This window comes from Scomber japonicus, chromosome 18 (genome assembly GCF_027409825.1).
Source record: "Scomber japonicus isolate fScoJap1 chromosome 18, fScoJap1.pri, whole genome shotgun sequence".
Taxonomy (NCBI): domain Eukaryota; kingdom Metazoa; phylum Chordata; class Actinopteri; order Scombriformes; family Scombridae; genus Scomber; species Scomber japonicus.
In genome coordinates this window covers 11,630,558-11,649,539 of record NC_070595.1, presented here as the reverse complement: position 1 = coordinate 11,649,539, position 18,982 = coordinate 11,630,558, and the positions used below count along the sequence as shown (strand labels likewise).

The following is an 18,982-nucleotide window of genomic DNA, read 5'->3' as shown; positions in this document are numbered from 1 at the left end:
GTGAAGCTTGGTTTTTATGGACATAAACAGAAACATTGAAAATTAATTGACCTCTTTCTTATATATTTGCAGGTTGGGGAGGTGGGCCAGGTAGCTCAGGCCCAGATACAGGAGGTTCTGGCTGGGGAGAGCAAAGGTCAACCTCTGGTTGGGACAGCAAAGTCCCAGCAAGTGGAGGAGGTGGGCAGAGTGGCTGGGATGATGGTTCCAGCTACAAGGGGGGCAACAACAACAGTAACACCTGGAGCAACAACATAAACAAAGATGACAGGTAATTTCAGTCCATTATAAAAATACGAATTATAGATATGCAGAAATGTTGTCTGCATTGAATTTAAGATATTTTAGTCAGTTGTTCATTTTATAGTTTTAAACAAAAAAACTTTTTTTTCCAGATCCAATACATGGACTAATGCACCCAAACCGCAGCAGGGCTGGGGTTCCAGTACTGGAAATGGAAGTGAAGGCTGGGGTAATGGTGGAGATAATCCTAGAGCCAGGGCCAACAACCACTGGGGGGAGCCCCAAAAAGGTGCAGGCTCAGTGGGCTGGGACAGCGACAGTGACCGATCTGGCTCTGGATGTTGGAGTGAGCCAAGCCGAACCAACACCAGCAGCAGTAACACCTGGGTAGGGAGCGGAGGATCAAATACTCCAGACCAGAGCACTCCAAACCCAGGCTCCAACTGGGGCGACTCCCACAAAGCCAATTCTCAGAGTAAGAGCCAGGGCTGGGGTGAGCCAACCACTAACAACCACGGAACCCAAAACTGGGGTGAGCCGAATCCCAAGACATCCAATGAGTGGGGAAAAGGTCCTGAATCCAACATGTCCAGAGGCAATCAAGGCCCTAACAAGCCCACAGGTAGTTATAAAGTTTATTCATCAGAACCAGTGACTGGAACAAACATTTCAGTTTGTTTATGAGCCTCATTGTTGCATGTGTATTTATTTAGTTATACTATTTAGTAAGGGACACTGTGGTGCTCCAAATATGGATTCTAACTGAGTTACTGTATATTAATGCTTTTTAGTGGAAGACAGAAATTTGATGAACCACTTTCATTCTTCTTTCAGGATGGCTGGGAGGGCCCATTCCCACAGGTGGTCAGAAGGAGGAAGTGGCGACTGGGTGGGAGGAGCCTTCTCCAGAGTCCATCCGTCGTAGGATGGAGATCGATGATGGAACTGCAGCTTGGGGAGACCCTGGTAAAAACACTCACAGCACTGTAAAATTCTTTTTAAAAAAGCTGTGCGAGGTCTGCTCAAAATCATAGGAATTTGGAGGCTGCTTATTTTCAGCTGACGACTGTCATTTTTAGCTGATGACTCACCATCTAATTAAACTTTCCTCCTAGGTAAATACAGCGGTGGATCTGTCAACATGTGGAACAGGACTGGCCAATCAGACCAGGAGGCGATGGGTCCAGGCCCATCCTCTCAGCACCAGTCCCACCCAGCACACAACACAATGCATCCTCCACCACAGCCAATGCAGCAGCCTGTCGCCCAGGACAAAAGCTGTAGTTCTGGTAAGTGGGAATATGTGTGCATCTACGTACAATAATAAATTAGTTCTGATCAGTCAGGAATAGATGTGGTTTTAAATATTTATAACTATTTACAGACTGTGTGAGCTGAAATGCACAAGAAGCCTAATTCTCCTTCACAGTAATTCACTACATGTTTACAGTCAGGTGGGAAAGTCATTCAAATATGCAGTGATTAAGTTCATATGGAGGAATAGTGACATTAACTGTACCAGAGGCCACCACATTTGGGTTTTTACAGCTAAAATGTTTCTTTTGGGATCTTGCTCCCGGACCTGCCTAGCAGGCTACTTTTTTCCACTGGCTGGCTTCTCCATATCCTTGTGGAAAGCCTTGCTCTCCTGAATGAGAGTTGCAGTGAAATCTTACGCTTGTAGTGACAGCGGGTTTCATTAGCTTTCAGGTAAACATGGATGCACCCACACATTGTTTTAGTTATAAGATACAATATTAAAATGCATTTGAAAATGTATAAAGTTACCAGGATATAAGCCGGTTTCTACATGTTAAAGCAAGCCCTCTAGTGCAGTCTGTAAGCCTGAAGAATGGATAAGAAGGTGCAAGACCCTCTTTTTGGTGAAGGACTTCAAAGGATTTCAATTAGACCGTGCAAACACAACATGGTTGGATGCACTCACAAATGCATACAAAAGCATATACAATTTTCACAGAGGCATGAAGAAAAAACAAACACGCACAGCCATTCTCCTTCATCTCCCTACGGTGTTGTCTATGTTGAGGGCTTTTTGTAAAGCCGGTTGAGTCATCCCTTTGGAATGCTAAGAGCATCGATTTTTCTCGTCTCTCACTTGCCTTTTTTTCTCCTCCCTTTCTCTCTCACTCGCCAATTCTGCTAGCTGTAGAAACGAAAGCTTTTGTGAGGTTTCAGAGAAAGAGAGAGACCATGAGAGGGTAAAGGACGAGGTCTGGTGACTGAGTAATAGGAATGGCATCAATGTAAGAGATGGGAAAACTAAAACGAGTAAGGAAGCTTTTTTGTAGAAGTGGGCTGAGAAGGGGACCAGAAGGAGGGTTTATTAGGGTTATTCAAGGTTGCTGACTAGTGAGCTAACTGGAGCTGCAAAGTGGATGGATAGGAAGGGTGGGGTGAAGTAGACAGCTACTTCATGAGGGAAAAAAATCCAGTTATAGATTTTTTTTTTTTTTAAACACTGAAAACAGCAAGATGGCTAACTTAGAGAAGATTATATGGGCAATAGATACATACTTGGACACACAATTGAAAAATGGGCTCACTCTTGTACACTAACATGTTCTGTCTTAAAAATACTTAATTTTTCATCTACAAATGGTCATACACACACACACACACACACACACATACATACATGCAGAGACAGACATTGTGTTTGTCATTCCCATTTTATTCTTGTGATCGCTGATTCGCCTACATACACAGGAAAACATAGCTATAGATGCTGGCCAGGGTTACAGATTGTCAATTGGTGTGTGTGTATTTATCTGTGCACTTGCACAGAGGGTCCAAAAATAACATCCACCGAGTGCCAAAGTCAGGTAAATGTTCCGTTTGGCAAGTATGACTCAAAGTTTATCTGCAACACTGGCTGGTAAATGTTTGTACCAAAAAGTGTTTATTAATTTGGCTGGTAGGAAAGATGCTTGCCCAGTTGATTTTTTCATCTACCACTCCCCTGGGTAGGTGACTCAAAAAGTTGATTTCAGACAGTAATAGTCAATGGTTACATTAGCGTCAGTGAATGAATGTATGTTACAGTCAGTATACATGTGTCTACCTCTGTGTGTCTGTCTGTTTAGCTGTGTGCGCATGTTTCTTTGTGTTTGTATGTGCAAGCACTTGTGTTTGTGCATGCCCTGTCACATGAGGGACACTGGAGCCCGAGGCCACCCCATGATCTGTCCTATTTTTACAGGGAGGTATCCCTGGCATCTCCCCAAACGCCTCTTGTGGAGGGAGAAAGTAGCGGGTCTGGGTGGTTAGCTGTAACAGGAGCCTTTTGACCTCATACAAACACTCACATCAACACAGATAGTCTCACATTTGAAAGTGTATAAGGGCCCCGCACACACATCTACATACCCACAAGAGTTAAAGTAATCAACACTTACATAAGCAAGTTGACACGGGGTTCCCCACAGACATGAACATGGCTCTCTCCTCAAGCTGTGTTCTCTGATTCCAGCAGAGAGAAAAAACAATCAACTTGCATGATCATTGTAGTGTAAATATTAAAATGTAAGTTTAACTCCAATAGTGAATTTATGCATCTACATTGATGCCACTGACCTTCCAACTCGTGACCAGACATGCCTGATTTGGTGACTCTGAATGAGGAGAGCTGTGATGAAACAAATAAATTTGTTTTTTTTAAAACCATATCAAGATTATTTGATAGTGTGAGAACATTCTGACATTTATTGTTGTTGCTGCTGCTGACTGACCGTGTCAGACTTTGTGTACAGTGACATCACATGCATACTCTATATGGTAAAAATAAACATTTACATATATAGGAAAAAGCAAACGTGAGGAAGAATGTTTAGGCCCTCTGTGTATATATCAGCTTTTGGATCTCAAGATAAGTTTTGTCCTAAAACTGGTCGACAGTTTTTATTATATGAAATCCATCCACTATAGGTGTTTTTCATAATAAATTAAATTAATGCAAAGATGATGTTTAGTTTAAGATGTTGGTTTAAGACTCTCTGAAAGTATGTCCTCCTTCTCATGTTACTTGCTTCTCTTTTCCTCTAGGTTGGGGTGAGCCCTACCCCCAGCAGAAGGAGTCCTCAACATGGAGGGAGCCTACCACTGCTCCGCCTGTGACAGTGGACAACGGGACTTCTGCATGGGGGAAGCCCATGGACAGCACATCCAGCTGGGATGAACACAGCAGGGAAAGCAGAGAGTCTGGTTCGGGATGGGGCAACCAGCATAAGTCTGGTAGGTGCACACATGAACATGAATATTCAGCAAAAACCTGAGTCTGAAGAGAATTCTTAGGTTAAAACTACTGTTAACTCTGACCCGTCTGTGGAGAGTAGCAGGAGAGAGAATTTTTCTTCAGGAAGTGCATTAAAAATTAATAACTGAATCGCTGACTAGTATTCAGTTTCTAACTCTTCCCTTCCACTTCAGTAGCTCCAGGTCCCAAGCCCATGGAGACATGGTGTGGTGAGGAGGTGTCCATGAGCAACAGCTGGGACCAAGAAGAGGAGGTGGAGATCGGCATGTGGAGCAACAGCCAGCAGGACAACAGGTCTCATGACCAAAACACCTGGAACTACAAGCATAAAGGCTCCAACAAGGTTTGTCACCTTAGTGTTGCACATTTGTTCATCTCAAAAAATTAAAACATTTACCCCTGTTTGAAGCAAACACTTGCTGACATGAAAATAAAGCAGTTTAATGTAAAATGTGTACTTCTCTTAACCATGTGAATTTCTGACAGAATAGCAGTAGTTTCATGCTTGAAATAAATGATGCTAATGGGTGTCTGCAGTTACTTGTATTGTTAATAAATGTGTTTGGTGTGTTTCAGATGAACAAATCAGTCAACAAACAGGATGAACCATGGATGAAACCTTTCATCAACCAGTTCAACAGCATGAACTTCTCTGTGAGTACTGATTCTTATTGTCAGTCATATTTTTAAATGACTGCGTTGTTCTGATGTCTACAGATCTTATGTAAAAAATGTATGTTGGAAACAAAAACAAACAATATTATCATGGCAGTAACTTTATATTCATTTTCATTCAACTTTATATGCAGAAGTGTGATTTCTGTAGTTTTGTAAATGTATTATTATTATTTAAGATGATTGTTGGATTATTATTTTTGCTTTTCTGTTTCTATAATCCGATATCCTTGTCTTGTCCCCTTTCAGCGAGACTCTCCTGACGACTCCATGAAAACAGGAGGAGGGATGATGCAGGACAAGCGTATGGACCTGGGCGGTATGGGAGACTACAATGGAGTGATTGGGAAGAATCCCGGGTCTCGACACCAGCTCCACAAGGAGTCTGCCATGGATCGCAGCCCTTACTATGACAAGGTAGGCAGAAACACTGCTGTTTGCTGGGTGTATTAGCAGTGGGGGTAAAAACATTAGTACACAGAGGATTGGTCCTTCTGCTGTTGTGGTGATCATGAGGTAGGTCTAGAGCATAAGACGGGTCTCTGAAGACATCTCGTCTATGAGCTGCCTCAATTGTGTGCCACTCTCAGCCCTGTTGTGCCCCATAGTGGTTGTTTTAACACACTACATTTGATGTGAAGACTATTGAAAGGGATGTTTCATTTGGTACTTTGTGTTTGCATGACCTTGTATCTCATCCCTGCTTTACAAATGATACAAATGATGCTTTGTTACTTAAAGGCAACAAAAACAAACGAAAGATGACCACTAACATGCTACATTCAGGGCTTAAAGGTCTCAGGCACTCTCACCTGATTTCAGGAATTTTTATGTTTTAAATGGATATAATACTTTTTTCAGCACATTGTACACATTTCCTCCTGGAAAACTTTTCAGGCTCACAAATCTTCCTCATCTTTAATCCCTGTAAATTGTTACAATAGCAATTGACAGTTTTGCGAGTGATTTTGTAATTAGGCAGGTACAGTAAAGATTCATTCCCTTAGAAAGCTATCGTGGGTTTGTTTGGCTTTGCTGCTTTTACTTCTGCGCTTAAAGCTGCTTGCTCTGCTCTTTCACGCTTTCCTTCACTGCTCACTCTCTCTTTTCTGTCTCCACACTACTCTCTCCTCTTACTCCCTTTTTCCAAAATTAACTCTTTTCTTCCTTTTCTCCTTCCCTCTCTGCCTGATGATGTGCTTCCTGTCCCTCTATGCTTGCCGTCCATCTGCTGTGCACCTGGCCTTGCTTCTGCAGCTGTCTGTTTCCCCCTCTACTTACGATAGTCCAGCTTCTGATGGGCTCTCCTCCAATCAAAGCGTGAGCTTTCCCCCTTCCAATTCTGCTAAGCCTATCCCTTGTCACGACTCTGGGCCGTTTCCTGCCCACTCTAGTCCTGGGGCTGCTCGACAGGTGAGTGTTGAAGGATGAAGAGGATGTTTTTCGTTAGGCCTTGAGTCTGTGTTTACGCTCTGCCAAATACTCTTGGGATACTAATATCTGTCACTTCCACTTAAAAAATCGACATGAATTGAATGTGTTTTTGCTTGCATTTTATATGGATGGAACTCCAGCAGGGTACCCATCAAAAAGTTGTTAAAATGTCATTTTCAACAATGTGACATTTAATTTTTTATTGTACTCCCTAACGACTTCATTAACAGCCTGTGCTCACAAATTGTTCAGCTTGTGTTTCATTACATTGAATGAAAAAAAAAGTGTTTCTTTGTTGACCTTTACGTGTTTGTGTCTTCCCTGCTTAGAATGTAAACCCTATGTTGGGTGGCAGCAGTGTAGCACAGGGCCGTGGCGGCCCCCAGTCCCAGGTCCCCCCCCAACCCAACCTTCGTAACCAAGTGCCTCCGCCCATCCTGCCCTCTCAGGTAGCACATATACATAAAACACATTTCTTTTTTTTACATTTCATTTATTTTTATCTCAACTGTGCAGCAACATAGCTGCCATTGCATCTTCTGCTCATTATGTTTTAGGCTGCTGAGATTTCAACTCAATAGTTAAAATTTCGGTAGTACCCAAGTCTGTTAGGAGAGAAGGTTATGATCCAGAGGACAAAAACAGTAAAAGAATGATCTCATTAGTTCATGATTTGGGTTATTTTATTCACAGTCAATGATGTCAGTTAAAGATTCAATGTAAGAAGCTCTGACAAATTAGCGTGTTTAGTCATCAATTCATTATATAATTATTGACAAATCAATTTGACAGTGCAAAGCAGTTTGATAATGGTGAGACACCTGCTAAAGAAGGTGTAAGAGACAAACTGCATTCTCTACCAGACAATAATCCATTTTGCTATTCACTTTCTCTTCGCCCTCTCTCTCTCTCTCCTGCTCAGTTTGATTTCATGTAAACACAATACAATACAACAAAAAAACCAAAATGATTATGATGATTGTAATAATGGCCACTTAAACAAGAATCTTGTCTGTGTTCAGGTCCCTCCATCCCTGTTGAAGTACCCAGGAGGTAACGGAGGCCTGAACCCTCTGTTTGGCCCTCAGCAGGTGGCTGTGCTCAACCAACTCTCCCAACTCAACCAGCTGTCACAGCTCAACCACATCAACCAGTTACAGGTAGAGTGATGGAAACACTTAAACACACATATACACACACAACCATGGAGAAAATTAAATGAAAATTTTTGCTGTCTGAATATATCAAGGTTTTAGATTTATATTCAGTGCTGTGTTGCCATGAGATGCTGCTCACTTGGTGCAGTTTTTAGGCAACACAGATCAGACAATTATAACTGTGTTACAGGATTACAACATCCATATTTGTGGTACCTAATGAAAAATGTTCATTTCTATGAACTGAAATGAGTCAGATCAGCTGTTATTTACTTTTTTCCACCTTAACCTTCCTCTGTCTGCAGCGTCTTCTCCTCCAGCAGCAGCAGCAGCAGCAACAGCAGCAGCAGCAGCAACAACAACAACAACAACAGCAGAAGGCTCAGAGCCAGAGATCCATGCCTGTGGGACGACAGACTGAACCGGTATGTGTGTGTGTGTGTGTGTGCGTGCGTTGTTTTACCCACAATTAAAGGATTTTTATTGCAGAATACACCAGTGTCTCTGTGGGGTTGTCTCATTGGTTGTTTTCATCTCCCGTCCTTAGACACGTCCTATTGGTTCGTCTCCATCAATGATGCAGCCGCCACGGCACCTGGACCCCTCCCTGCTAAAGCAGCCCCCACCCCTCAAACCGTACATGGATAACTACATGTCCCACAATACCCCTGACATGCAGAAGGATGCTGCAGCTCTTGGATCCTTCAGCAACTTCCCTTTAAGTATGTTATCTATCATTTTTGAAAATGAATTAGTCATTGCATGCACAGTACCAGTTAAAATTTTGCTCAACAAGAAATTCTTTGTAAAATATCTATTATATCATACATTTGAATTACGTAAATTACTGACTGTGACATTTCCTCTCTCTGCTGTTTCTTCTGTTCCTCCATCATTCCCATCAGGCTTGAACTCTAACCTGAATGTATCCCTGGACATGGGTGTTGGTGGTGGTAGTAGCGTAGGCGGAGCTGTTAGCTACAAAGAGCCACCCCAGTCCAGAATGAAGAAACTTTGGGCTACTGACCCTCTGGAGCAGAACAGCAAACCTGGTACAGAAGAACCTATTTGTGTTTGAACAGTACATGCTTGTAGCATCAACCGAGAAACTCAAAGTGCCAAGTTTTATGCTTACGAAATGTTTCATCCCACAGGTGCTATGTCGTCTGGGCTGCGTCTGGAGGACTCTCCCTTCTATGACTTCCTGTCTCCTGGCCCATCTCCCCTGAGTCCTCCCGGCCAATCAATGGGCTCGGTGGGCGATGGCTGGCCACCCCGTGCCAACTCCCCCCCGCCCCATGGAAACACTGTCACCTGGCCCCCAGGTACACCAGCTTTCACATACAAAAACACAAATACAAGGAAGATGTTTGCATTGAAAACCGCTAATCGCTGTGTATGTGTTTGTGTGTGTCTGTAGAGTTCCGGCCCGGGGAGCCTTGGAAAGGTTACCCCAACATTGACCCTGAGACTGACCCTTATGTGACCCCCGGCAGTGTCATCAACAACCTCTCCATCAACACCGTCCGCGACACAGACCACCTCAGGGACAGGAACAACGGTAGGTTATGCACATGGCAGACTATGGTTGAGTTTTAATCGGGAGTTACATTTTGCAACTGATACTAAGTTGGTAATCTCTTATCCGATCTGGATCCCCTTTTTCGTTTCATTAGCAGTGATCAACATCTAACACTTAAAGGCAGTGAGCTTTTCCTTTTAGACAGGAACTTTATGTTTTAGTAGTTGAAACTGTTATTGGATCGACTCTAGCTAACTCACATTAATTTCATAAGTTGGTCAGTGAAGCCAATGTCTGCTCAGCCAAAGATTGTTTATTAGAGAACGAAACACCACTCACTTACTCACTTTGTACCATGGCTGGGAGGTCTAATGAAATAGTTAAATTGAAGCAACTGCTACACTGCTCAGATGTCAGGTTATAACTGGGGTTTATTTCAGATCTCAGTTCAGTCTGCATGTTTTATAACTTATAAGTTATGTATAATTTTCATTGCATAAAAATGTTGGAATGCTAAGACTTAATATATTTAAGAGGTTTGAAAGCATTGAAGGTTGAGGAGCGATGTTGATGCTGCATTCAGATTTTTAAACCAACAGCCTAAAAACACACTGATGTGCACTAAGCCTTCTCTTTATGTCGCCCAGGGCCATCCTCATCACTGAACACCACGATGCCTTCTAACAGTGCCTGGTCATCCATTCGTGCCTCCAGCCACAGCGGTTCCCTCACCAGTACAGCACAAAGCACTTCAGGTGTGCACTCCTACTTGTTATTCAGCTCTTGCAATCTATTCCGATTCCCTTCGCCTCTCAGGGCAAATCATTTTCACAAACTTTAAAACTGTTGAATCAAATCACATTCATAGATCTGTTACCAGAGGCCAAACCATGTGAGACATAAATGATTAGATTAAAGCTTTCTCACAGCAGAGGGAGGTCCAGCTCACTTCAGACAGAGTCCCTTTCCCTTCATATAAAAGCCTTCACTTTGCTGTCCTCTGTCCTAGCAGCCAGACCCAGTGAGTCAAAGTGGTCTCCCAGCGGCGGTTCTGTGTCTAACTCCTCCCTAGCCCATGAGCTGTGGAAGGTCCCCCTGCCTCCCAAGGCGCTGTCTGTGGCGGCCCCCTCCAGACCGCCACCCGGCCTCACCAGCCTGAAGACCAGCCCTGCCTCCTCTGGCTGGGACAGCTCTGCCCTAAGACTGGGAGGGTGGGGCTCCACTGAGTCCAGATACACACCTGGTAAGAACAGAGACACACACACACACACTATACTGCTACCTGCATAGTACCTGTATAGTACTTTTGAGGCAGACTGTGAACAAGAGAAGTAACTCACGAGCCTTAGATCCACACATCCACAAATAACTTATTATTGTTACCGTTATTTTGTCCAGTGTCAGTTTAAAGAACACTTAGAGGGATTTCAGAGCAACATCAGCTATATATGAAAAACACAGCCGTCCCTTTTAAGATGCATTAATCCTAAAGCTTGCGTTCTCATTATCACACCAAATTGTTATGCATGTCCAGTATGTGCTCAAGATTATTAGAATGTATTAACTGCCTTTGAAGATTCATCTTAATGTCTGCACAGAAAGAAAAACGATCAAGTTCTGATTAATAAGACTTGCTTTCCAGACAAGTACCGTGAATAAGCCTGTATGAAGATCCTCTTTAGGTAGACATGCAGGAGTACTTCCTCTAGGTGTGAGCCAGTTGCTGTATTTTAGACATGTTAAATGACGGGAGGACACTTATAAGTTGTACTCGTGACTTGTTAAACCTTTGTGTATTTGCACTAAAATCCAGCTTTGTGTGTGTTGGCAGGTTCCAGTTGGAGTGACAGCAGCAGCTCAGGGAGAACCCAATGGCTCGTTCTGAAAAATCTCACACCTCAGGTACTGGCACCAAAGTGCTCACACAAATACATGAATGCATATGATAGATGTAACACTCTCATGTGCATCACACTTTTAGATATGTGCTTTCTTCCCTCTGGTGAGTGATTCTGTGACACTAGTATTATTATTAGTATAGTGAGTATTTTAATGTTTTTTGAACACTTTTCAGTATTTTAGCTGTATCATTTTTCAGTCATCCGTCTTACACATGGATCTGCTTCTTTGTTAATCAATACAGCCTTTCATTACAGGCTTCACTTGTGCTATTTGTGCTTCAATTGTATTTTCTTCTGTTTAATGTGCATGTAACAAACTGTTTATCCTTTTGTCTCTGTGTGTTTGTGTCACAGATTGATGGCTCTACCCTGAGGACCTTGTGCATGCAGCACGGCCCTCTGATCACATTCCACCTCAACCTGCCGCACGGTAACGCTGTGGTATGCTACAGCTCCAAGGATGAGGCCGCCAAGGCCCAGAAGAGCCTGCACATGTAAGGACATCAGATGTGCCTACAACATAAACCCTTTAGAACTGTATTAAAGCAGCTATTCAGAACTTACAGCTCATAATGACATTTTGACCTGCTCATTCAATACTTGACTCAGTTCTGCTCTTCCTGAAGCTGATGGCATCATTACTCATTGTTGTATCATATCTCTGCAGGTGTGTTTTGGGGAACACTACTATTCTGGCTGAGTTTGCCAGCGAGGAGGAAATCAACCGTTTCTTTGCACAAGGGCAGTCATTGGCCACTCCCTCCTCTGGCTGGCAGACCATTGGCTCTTCTCAGAGCAGAATGGATCAGCCCCACCCCTTTCCCAGCCGCGCTCCTGAACCTAACCAATGGAACAGCAGCGATCTCCATAGCTCCTCCCTCTGGGGCGGGCCCAACTATTCCAGTAGCCTGTGGGGGACACCCAGTGGCACCGAGGCGGGGAGGATCAGCAGCCCTTCTCCAATCAGCTCCTTCCTCCCGGTGGATCACCTGACAGGGGGTGGGGACACCATGTGAACCGCCTGCCAATCAAACAGGCTGGGGGAAGGGTCAGTAGAGAATTATCAATAATCAGCAGAAGAAAATATTGAAAAAAAAAAAAAAAAAAAAGTAGTTATAAACGCAATGGCACTAGTTGGACTCTTTCTCACTTACAAGATATTCAACAAAACGGGGTCTCCCCTGTGGAAAACAAGTTACGTTTCTCTCTGCACATATGTCCACTTTGTTTTAGCCCAAAAACATATCAGTCGGAATACTTGAATCATGCAGGCCAATTCTATAATGTGAACGGATGGATATTTGCTTCCAGGTAGTGCTCTTTCAGACCGAAAAAAGCTTCAATCGAGCTCATTATTATATATATATTTTTTGTTTCATTCGTCATGTTTATTTGAATTCCAATTTTTTTTTATTTTTAACGTTTTCTTTTTGTTTCGTTTTTTGTTTTTTTTTTCTTTTTGTTTTCTTTTTTTTTGCATTTGTTTGCTGACAATGTTGGAGAATGAGCTTTTTTAACTTTGCACTGAATGTGGTTTTTTCTCAGTATATATAATCTGCAATATAGAGGGAGCAGCCAGTTTTTCCAGTGTAGCTGTTTACTCATTGAGGTCCTTACCGTATGTGTGTATGCGTGTGCACGCGCACCTGTGTGTGTGTGTGTGTGTGTGTGTGTGTGCGTGCGTGTGTGATTGCGTGTGTGAGAGTATGTGTGCGCTCCTCTCTGCCTTGGCACGCCTACCTTACTGCGTTGTCGTGGAGTTCAAGATCAACAGATAGTTAAAAGAAGAATAAAAGCTGACTTAGGAGGATTATCTGGTGATAGTAAAAGTGACATTAAAAAGTATTGCACCAATTTTGTTTTAAAACTAAAGAACGTTGAGCTCTGCAGTGCAAAGGACTGTAGCCGCAGCTGGGACTAGCAAGCCCCGCCCATCCTAATGTAGGGGGCGGGGCCTATCTAGCAAGCCCTCCCGCAAGCCCCCTAGTGGGCAGGGGGGGAACAGCACTTTCAGAATAGGCTTTCAATGTTTTGGAGGTGCCACACTGCAACCTCTTGTTTACAAGACTTAGGAGGCGGAACGTGTGTTCATTCTTCATTTTAAAGAGAAGATGGAATAAAATAGAAAAAAAACACAAAAAAAGAAGATAAAACAATAAAAAAAAACTTTAAAAAATGCATAAAACGAATTTAAAAAAAAAAGGACAAAAAAAAATTTAAACTCTTATTGAGGATGAAGACAATGCTTTGTAACTCTGGGAATTCGGATCAGTGTTTTTGGCCATGGCGTTGGTTATTTGAACTATTCCTCTTTGTCTGCTAAATAACCAGCAATGGTTCTCAGGAAATCAAGCCAGTTTTCCCCCCCTTGTAGTTGAATAAAAAAAAAAACTACTACTCCTTGTAGGAAAGGAAAATCCAACTTCTAGCACTGAAAACTATGTATAGGTCTGTAAGTTTTTTTTTTTCTCTGCCAAATAACTGCTTTAAGCTGGAGAAGCTCAACACACTGCTTTCAATATGCTGTCTTTTGAGGGAGGGGGGATCCTTGAGTGTGTTTGGGGAGGGGGGGGGTTGGAGGACGGGCTTTATAAATCCCAACGCTCCCTCTCTCCTCCTCCTCCTCTCCTCCTCTCCTCCTCCACTCCTCCGCTCCACTGATGTAAAAGAAATCAAAGTGGGGAGTGTTTATTGTGTGAGTGTGTGACTGTCAGTGGAAATGTTCTGTCTTGTCGGACTTATAAACCAAGAGAAAGGCGAATCTGTATCTATGCATACTGTAGCCTCTCACATGGCCTACAGAGAGGCGTTTTTTTTTTTTTTCCCTTTTCTTTTTTTTCCCATGTCTCTCAAAAATGTTTTAAATGTTTCATTAAGAACAACAAAATGCGAACTATGACTTGCTTTCATTTTTTTTCTTTTTCTTTTTTTAAAATCGCTCTCATTGCCACAAATGGTGTTTTGAAAAAAAAGGAAAGAAGAAAAACTTTACAAATCTTGTTTTGGTTGAAGATAATATTTTAACAGTGCAAAAGTCGTCCACATTTCATTGCCTTGATCCTAATTGTGTCCGAAGATGCAACAACAAGTCAAGTGGCTTCTACCTGTTTACAAATAGAATATGATTGTATTGTTGAACTGTTTTTTTTTCTGTTTTTTTTTTTTTTCCTTTTTTTTTTGTTCTTTTGGGAGGGGGAGGGGGGGGTACTCATCTGAAGTTCTTGACCTGATGAATTGTGTGTGTGTGTGTGCGTGCGTGCGTGTGATAGGATGCTCTGTACCGGCAGATGTGAGGTCTACCGCTGGAGGGGAAAAAGGGGTTTAATGCGGGGGGAGGGAGGGGTTGCATGAGTGTGGTAGAAACAGTGTGAATGTAAATCCACCAGTGGTGTTTGTCAAAAATGAAAATGGAAAAAAAAAAAAAAAAAAAAAATACATGTGTGAAATAATAGATTTACCTATCTAGCAGTGATTGTGTAGTTACTACGATGCACAAAATATTCGGGGAAAAACAGAAGCTTCAGAGAGTGCGTGAACGAGAAGTCAGCATTAGCGAAGCCATGGACCTTAATTTTCTTTTCTTCATTGTGAACTGATTCTGTTTAAGCCTGTCGTGTGTGTGTGTGTGTGTATGTGTGTGTGTTTTCCCCCTCCAGTATAGGTTTTTATTTCAGAAGTACTACAAACGTTGGCTTTAGTTGTGTTTTTAAGTTTAGTCGTGAATATTTAACAGCTTCAAAGCATATGTAGTGAGACAGAATCTTGAGTATTAGCCAGACTTGACAGTGGTGTGTGCCAGTATTGAACTGCTCTCTACCAAATAATTCAATCATACAAAATATTAGTTTACTTAATTCCAGTTTTTTTGCTTAAACTATATATTATCTCTTATTTGTGTTCTATTTTCCTTTTTTTTTTTTTTTTTTTTTTTTTGGTTTAACAAATGTTATCAAGTGGAACATCTGAACCATGTTTGTCATTTGTTTTTGTTTTTTTTTGAGTAACTTAATTGACAAATTGAACTTGAGGAGCCTTGGATTTTGCACTTGGGTGGATTAAAGGAAAAGGCAGAGCGAGTGGGGAGCAAAGCCCAGACAGGAGGGTCAGACAGGCGACAGCGGAGTAGTTTGGTTTTTCAGGTCTGTCTGAGGGGACTAGGTGCGTCTGTGACAGTATTGTGACAGGGTAACGTGTGTGTGTCTTTATGTTCTCAACTGAAGTGGAAGGTGTGTGTGTGTGTGTGTGTATGTATGCGCGCGCTGTGGCTAGAGAAGATGGTGCTTTTGTTGGTCCCAGTGAGGGAGTGAGAGAATAGGGAGGGTGTGAGTCGCCCTCTCCTTGTTTACTTCTCTCTGTTCACTGGGCCGGCCAGTCAGAGCGGCGACCTCGCCACGCCGCCCGCGCTGAGCCAGAATGTAGCTGAAAACGGTTTTTAAAGTATACGCGAAGGCCGAAGCCTCGATCTGCCTTCTCCGGCACCTGATCAGCCTAAAAAATTTAAAAAAAAACATGGAACCACCGCACAGAAAATCAAACACAGTAACCGACGCTCGTCGTTTTTCATATTCGAAATAAGTATTCAACTACTGCTTTGACCACACCTTGGTTGTCATGGTAATAGATTTGGTTGGCTGTTCCCGTGTTGACGCTCGCATCTTGAGCTTGACTGAAACGAGGCGGGGCTTCTCGTTGGCCTGGTAGTGACTCAGGCAAGGGGAAGTGACTTGTGATCGGCTGGTTCTTCCTGGCTTTTCAGGGACACAGGGTTACACTTGCCTCTCTGCTGGCTTATCCAGGATCAGCTCTCTCTCTCCAACTCCCTAAGCTTAACTACAGGAGAGGAAACCCACAAAACTGACAGGAGGCAGGTTAACTCTATATAGTCTTTATTCCCTTTCCGCTCTTGATGAAATTATTTTACACTTCGTTCATTCTGATTTTTGGCGATGCAGCTTTCCTAGCACTAATCCGGGAGCAGTTTTGCCCCTCCTCCGTATCCTTACTTTCACCATGAGTGGGACAAAACTGATCCCTGGTCAGCAGCTGAGGAGGCAGCACCGCTCTGCTGTTAGAGAAGGGACAAGCAACGTCTGTAAAATGCCTCTCATTGATGTTCATGTTACTGTTTAGGTTCCCAGCTTAATCTCGCCCTGTTTCCGTCTCGTCCGATCTACTGTTAGTGTATGTGTGTGTGTGTGTGTGTGTGTGTGTGCGTGTGTGTATGGGAAGATGCAAAAACCCAGTCTTGTGCAGAAAAAGTGTATGTTCAAACACATTATCATGCCAAATTGAGGAGGGAGGGTGAGAGGGAAGGAAAGGGATTAATACTTTTTTGGGGGGGTGGGAGGGGAGGGGGGTTGTTGTTGTGTATGTGTGTGTATGTGTATTTAAAAAGCTGGACAATGTTAAATGCTTGAAGAAAAAAATGTCATTTGCAAAAGGATGATGTGAGGAAAAACCTTTTTTTCAGTGAGTGAAAACCACCATGAGCAATGTACAATCCCCAGGGCTGCCAAGCAGCTTCCCGACAGGGCCAGACGAGGGGAGGAAGGAAGGAAAAGAGTGTAGGAGAGGAGGGAGGCTGGCTGGTGATACTCTACTACTTTTTAATATTTAAGAAAAATAATGTGACTCTTTGTTTTTCTCTTGACTTAACTATCCTGTGAGCAAATGCTATATATCATAATACACACCCAACGGCTCCTACTGTCGATCAAAAGCGCTACGGCTATTTTTTTTTTTTTTTGTGACTTTACACACATTAAAAAAAAGCAAAAAAAACAAAAAAAAAACAAAAACTGTGAGAATCTGCTGTCTTTTTTGTCATTTTACATTTAGTATGAATACACACAAACCCTGAAAAGCTTTAGTCTAACCAGCACAAAGATGTGGGTGGGGCGGGTGGGATATCGGGGTGGGAGGGTACAGCGTTAGAAGGGGCGGGGTGGGTGTCGCTCAGAGAGACTATGCAGTGGAGTGTTGAACCCAGGCTTCCATGTCCACCTTGGGTTTTTTGCTTTCTTTTAAAACAAACAAAAAAAAAAAATCCCAAAAAAGTTTTTAAAAAAAATAAAATACAGCTGAGATGGGATTCCCAATAATATTCCTCAAACATGTTGTGCCATCGTTGAATCGTACTACTAGTACTACTACTACTACTACTAATAATAATAATAATAATAATAAAACTGAAAAAACCTTTATTACCTAGCAACCGTCTGGCCAGTTGTAGCAGGAGAGGAGGACAGGTTAAGATTTGCAAAGTCCATTTCTTTACTTTCACAGCTTGTCTCCTCGATAAGCCGAGAGGAGCGAGGCCGGTGAAACTGCAAATTTTACACAACTACAATGTTTTTTATAGAGATTCTATCAATTCACAGTGTGTAGTTGGATCACCTGTAAACCTATTATGCACATTGCTTTGGGAGACTGTTGAAACTATATATATATATATAATATAAATAAATATATATATATATACATTATGAGAATATAAACGTACAGTGTCTATAATCAATGAGAGGAAGTCTTCCTCTCTCACAAACAAAACAGGAAGTACCTTTTTATTTTCAAATGTCTTCCTCGGGTCATCAAAGGATTTTATCTTAAACTTCGGGGGAAACTGCACTTTTTGAAGGACAATCTTTATTTGTATGGGTATAACAATTGACAAAAACGAAGTCGCCTGATATTACAAGGTATAGAAAACCAACTCCAGTGTGCTCTAATAATGAATGTCTCCTCTGATGCTGTCTATTTGTTTGGTTTCATTTAATCTTTTTATTCTCCTTCCTTTGTTGCTTGGTTTGTTCTGTATTTTTTTTTTCTCCTTTATTTTTTTCTGGATTTTAGTGCTCTTAAGAGAATCTGTACTAAGGTGTAGAGTAGTAGGTAGTGGGTCTTCTGTTGGCTGTACTCGTATACTGATTACTGTTTGTAACCCTTTGGCTCCTGCAGCCAGCATACAAAGCTGTATAACTTGGGTACAACCCTCAATAAAAGACTAACAAGACTCAGCACAGGCTCCTGGACTCTTTGTCTCCGCTCGTCTCTTTGATAGAGGATGAAATGTGAAACCGCTCTTAACCATTTCAATTTCTACTTAAAGTCTACCTAATATTACTGTGCCATTTCCTCACATGATATTACTCTGCTAGATCATTTCCCATCTGTGGTCAATTTCTGGTCAAATTGATTATAGGTCACAAGAATTGACTTTTACAAATGAAGCTTCCTAGGATTTATGTCTATAAATATATTTAGTGCATCTCACTGACAGTTAATAGATCTATTCTTTAAGTAAACAGAGTCCTTACTGTGACTGAAATAGTAAGTGTGTAGTCATGGTGACAATTTCAAAAGCTTTGTTGACAAGTTTTTCATTTTAAAATAAATTGACTTTTTAAAAACATTTTCTGCACTATGAATACCAATGTTTGGTGCTGAATTCCTTTTGTGGAACCAATATGTACTCATGCTTGTCCTTATCTGAACTGTAACAGTTGAGTCTGTAGATAAAATACTGTGTACTCTGTAGGCTACTCTGCCAGGCCTGTGGAAACTCTGGAGTTTTTTTTTTATCTCAATGAATTGGCAATAAGTTATGAAATGTTATTCTTTCAGTGTTCAGTTTTCCTGCGGATCAACTGGCAACATAAAACATGAAGCGTTCTTTTGGTTCAGAAGATTGTGTGACCCTAACACTGTTAATATGGTCATCTCAAAAACATGGCCGTGTCCGAAATGACCCCCTATTTATTATATAGTGCATTACATT

General features: G+C 42.0%; 1 protein-coding gene across 3 annotated transcripts in view; it reads left to right on the top strand.

Annotated features, from left to right (window-relative positions):
- The window catches only part of LOC128378434 (trinucleotide repeat-containing gene 6A protein-like), a 33,786-nt gene extending 21,302 nt beyond the window's left edge, over nt 1–12,484 (top strand). For 2 of the 3 annotated variants that reach the window (XM_053337951.1, XM_053337953.1), the window contains 20 exons: nt 73–271; nt 396–865; nt 1,078–1,209; nt 1,359–1,532; nt 4,306–4,494; nt 4,690–4,859; nt 5,093–5,170; nt 5,441–5,608; nt 6,955–7,074; nt 7,648–7,785; nt 8,088–8,207; nt 8,330–8,504; nt 8,688–8,834; nt 8,937–9,107; nt 9,203–9,343; nt 9,952–10,059; nt 10,314–10,547; nt 11,136–11,206; nt 11,560–11,699; nt 11,873–12,484. In XM_053337951.1, coding sequence (XP_053193926.1) covers nt 73–271; nt 396–865; nt 1,078–1,209; nt 1,359–1,532; nt 4,306–4,494; nt 4,690–4,859; nt 5,093–5,170; nt 5,441–5,608; nt 6,955–7,074; nt 7,648–7,785; nt 8,088–8,207; nt 8,330–8,504; nt 8,688–8,834; nt 8,937–9,107; nt 9,203–9,343; nt 9,952–10,059; nt 10,314–10,547; nt 11,136–11,206; nt 11,560–11,699; nt 11,873–12,221 — 3,494 coding nt within the window. In that variant the 3' untranslated portion in view covers nt 12,222–12,484. The remainder of the gene's footprint in view (nt 1–72; nt 272–395; nt 866–1,077; nt 1,210–1,358; nt 1,533–4,305; nt 4,495–4,689; nt 4,860–5,092; nt 5,171–5,440; nt 5,609–6,954; nt 7,075–7,647; nt 7,786–8,087; nt 8,208–8,329; nt 8,505–8,687; nt 8,835–8,936; nt 9,108–9,202; nt 9,344–9,951; nt 10,060–10,313; nt 10,548–11,135; nt 11,207–11,559; nt 11,700–11,872) is intronic. The other variant, XM_053337952.1, reaches the window with a different exon arrangement.
- Nucleotides 12,485–18,982: the final 6,498 nt, after the last annotated feature.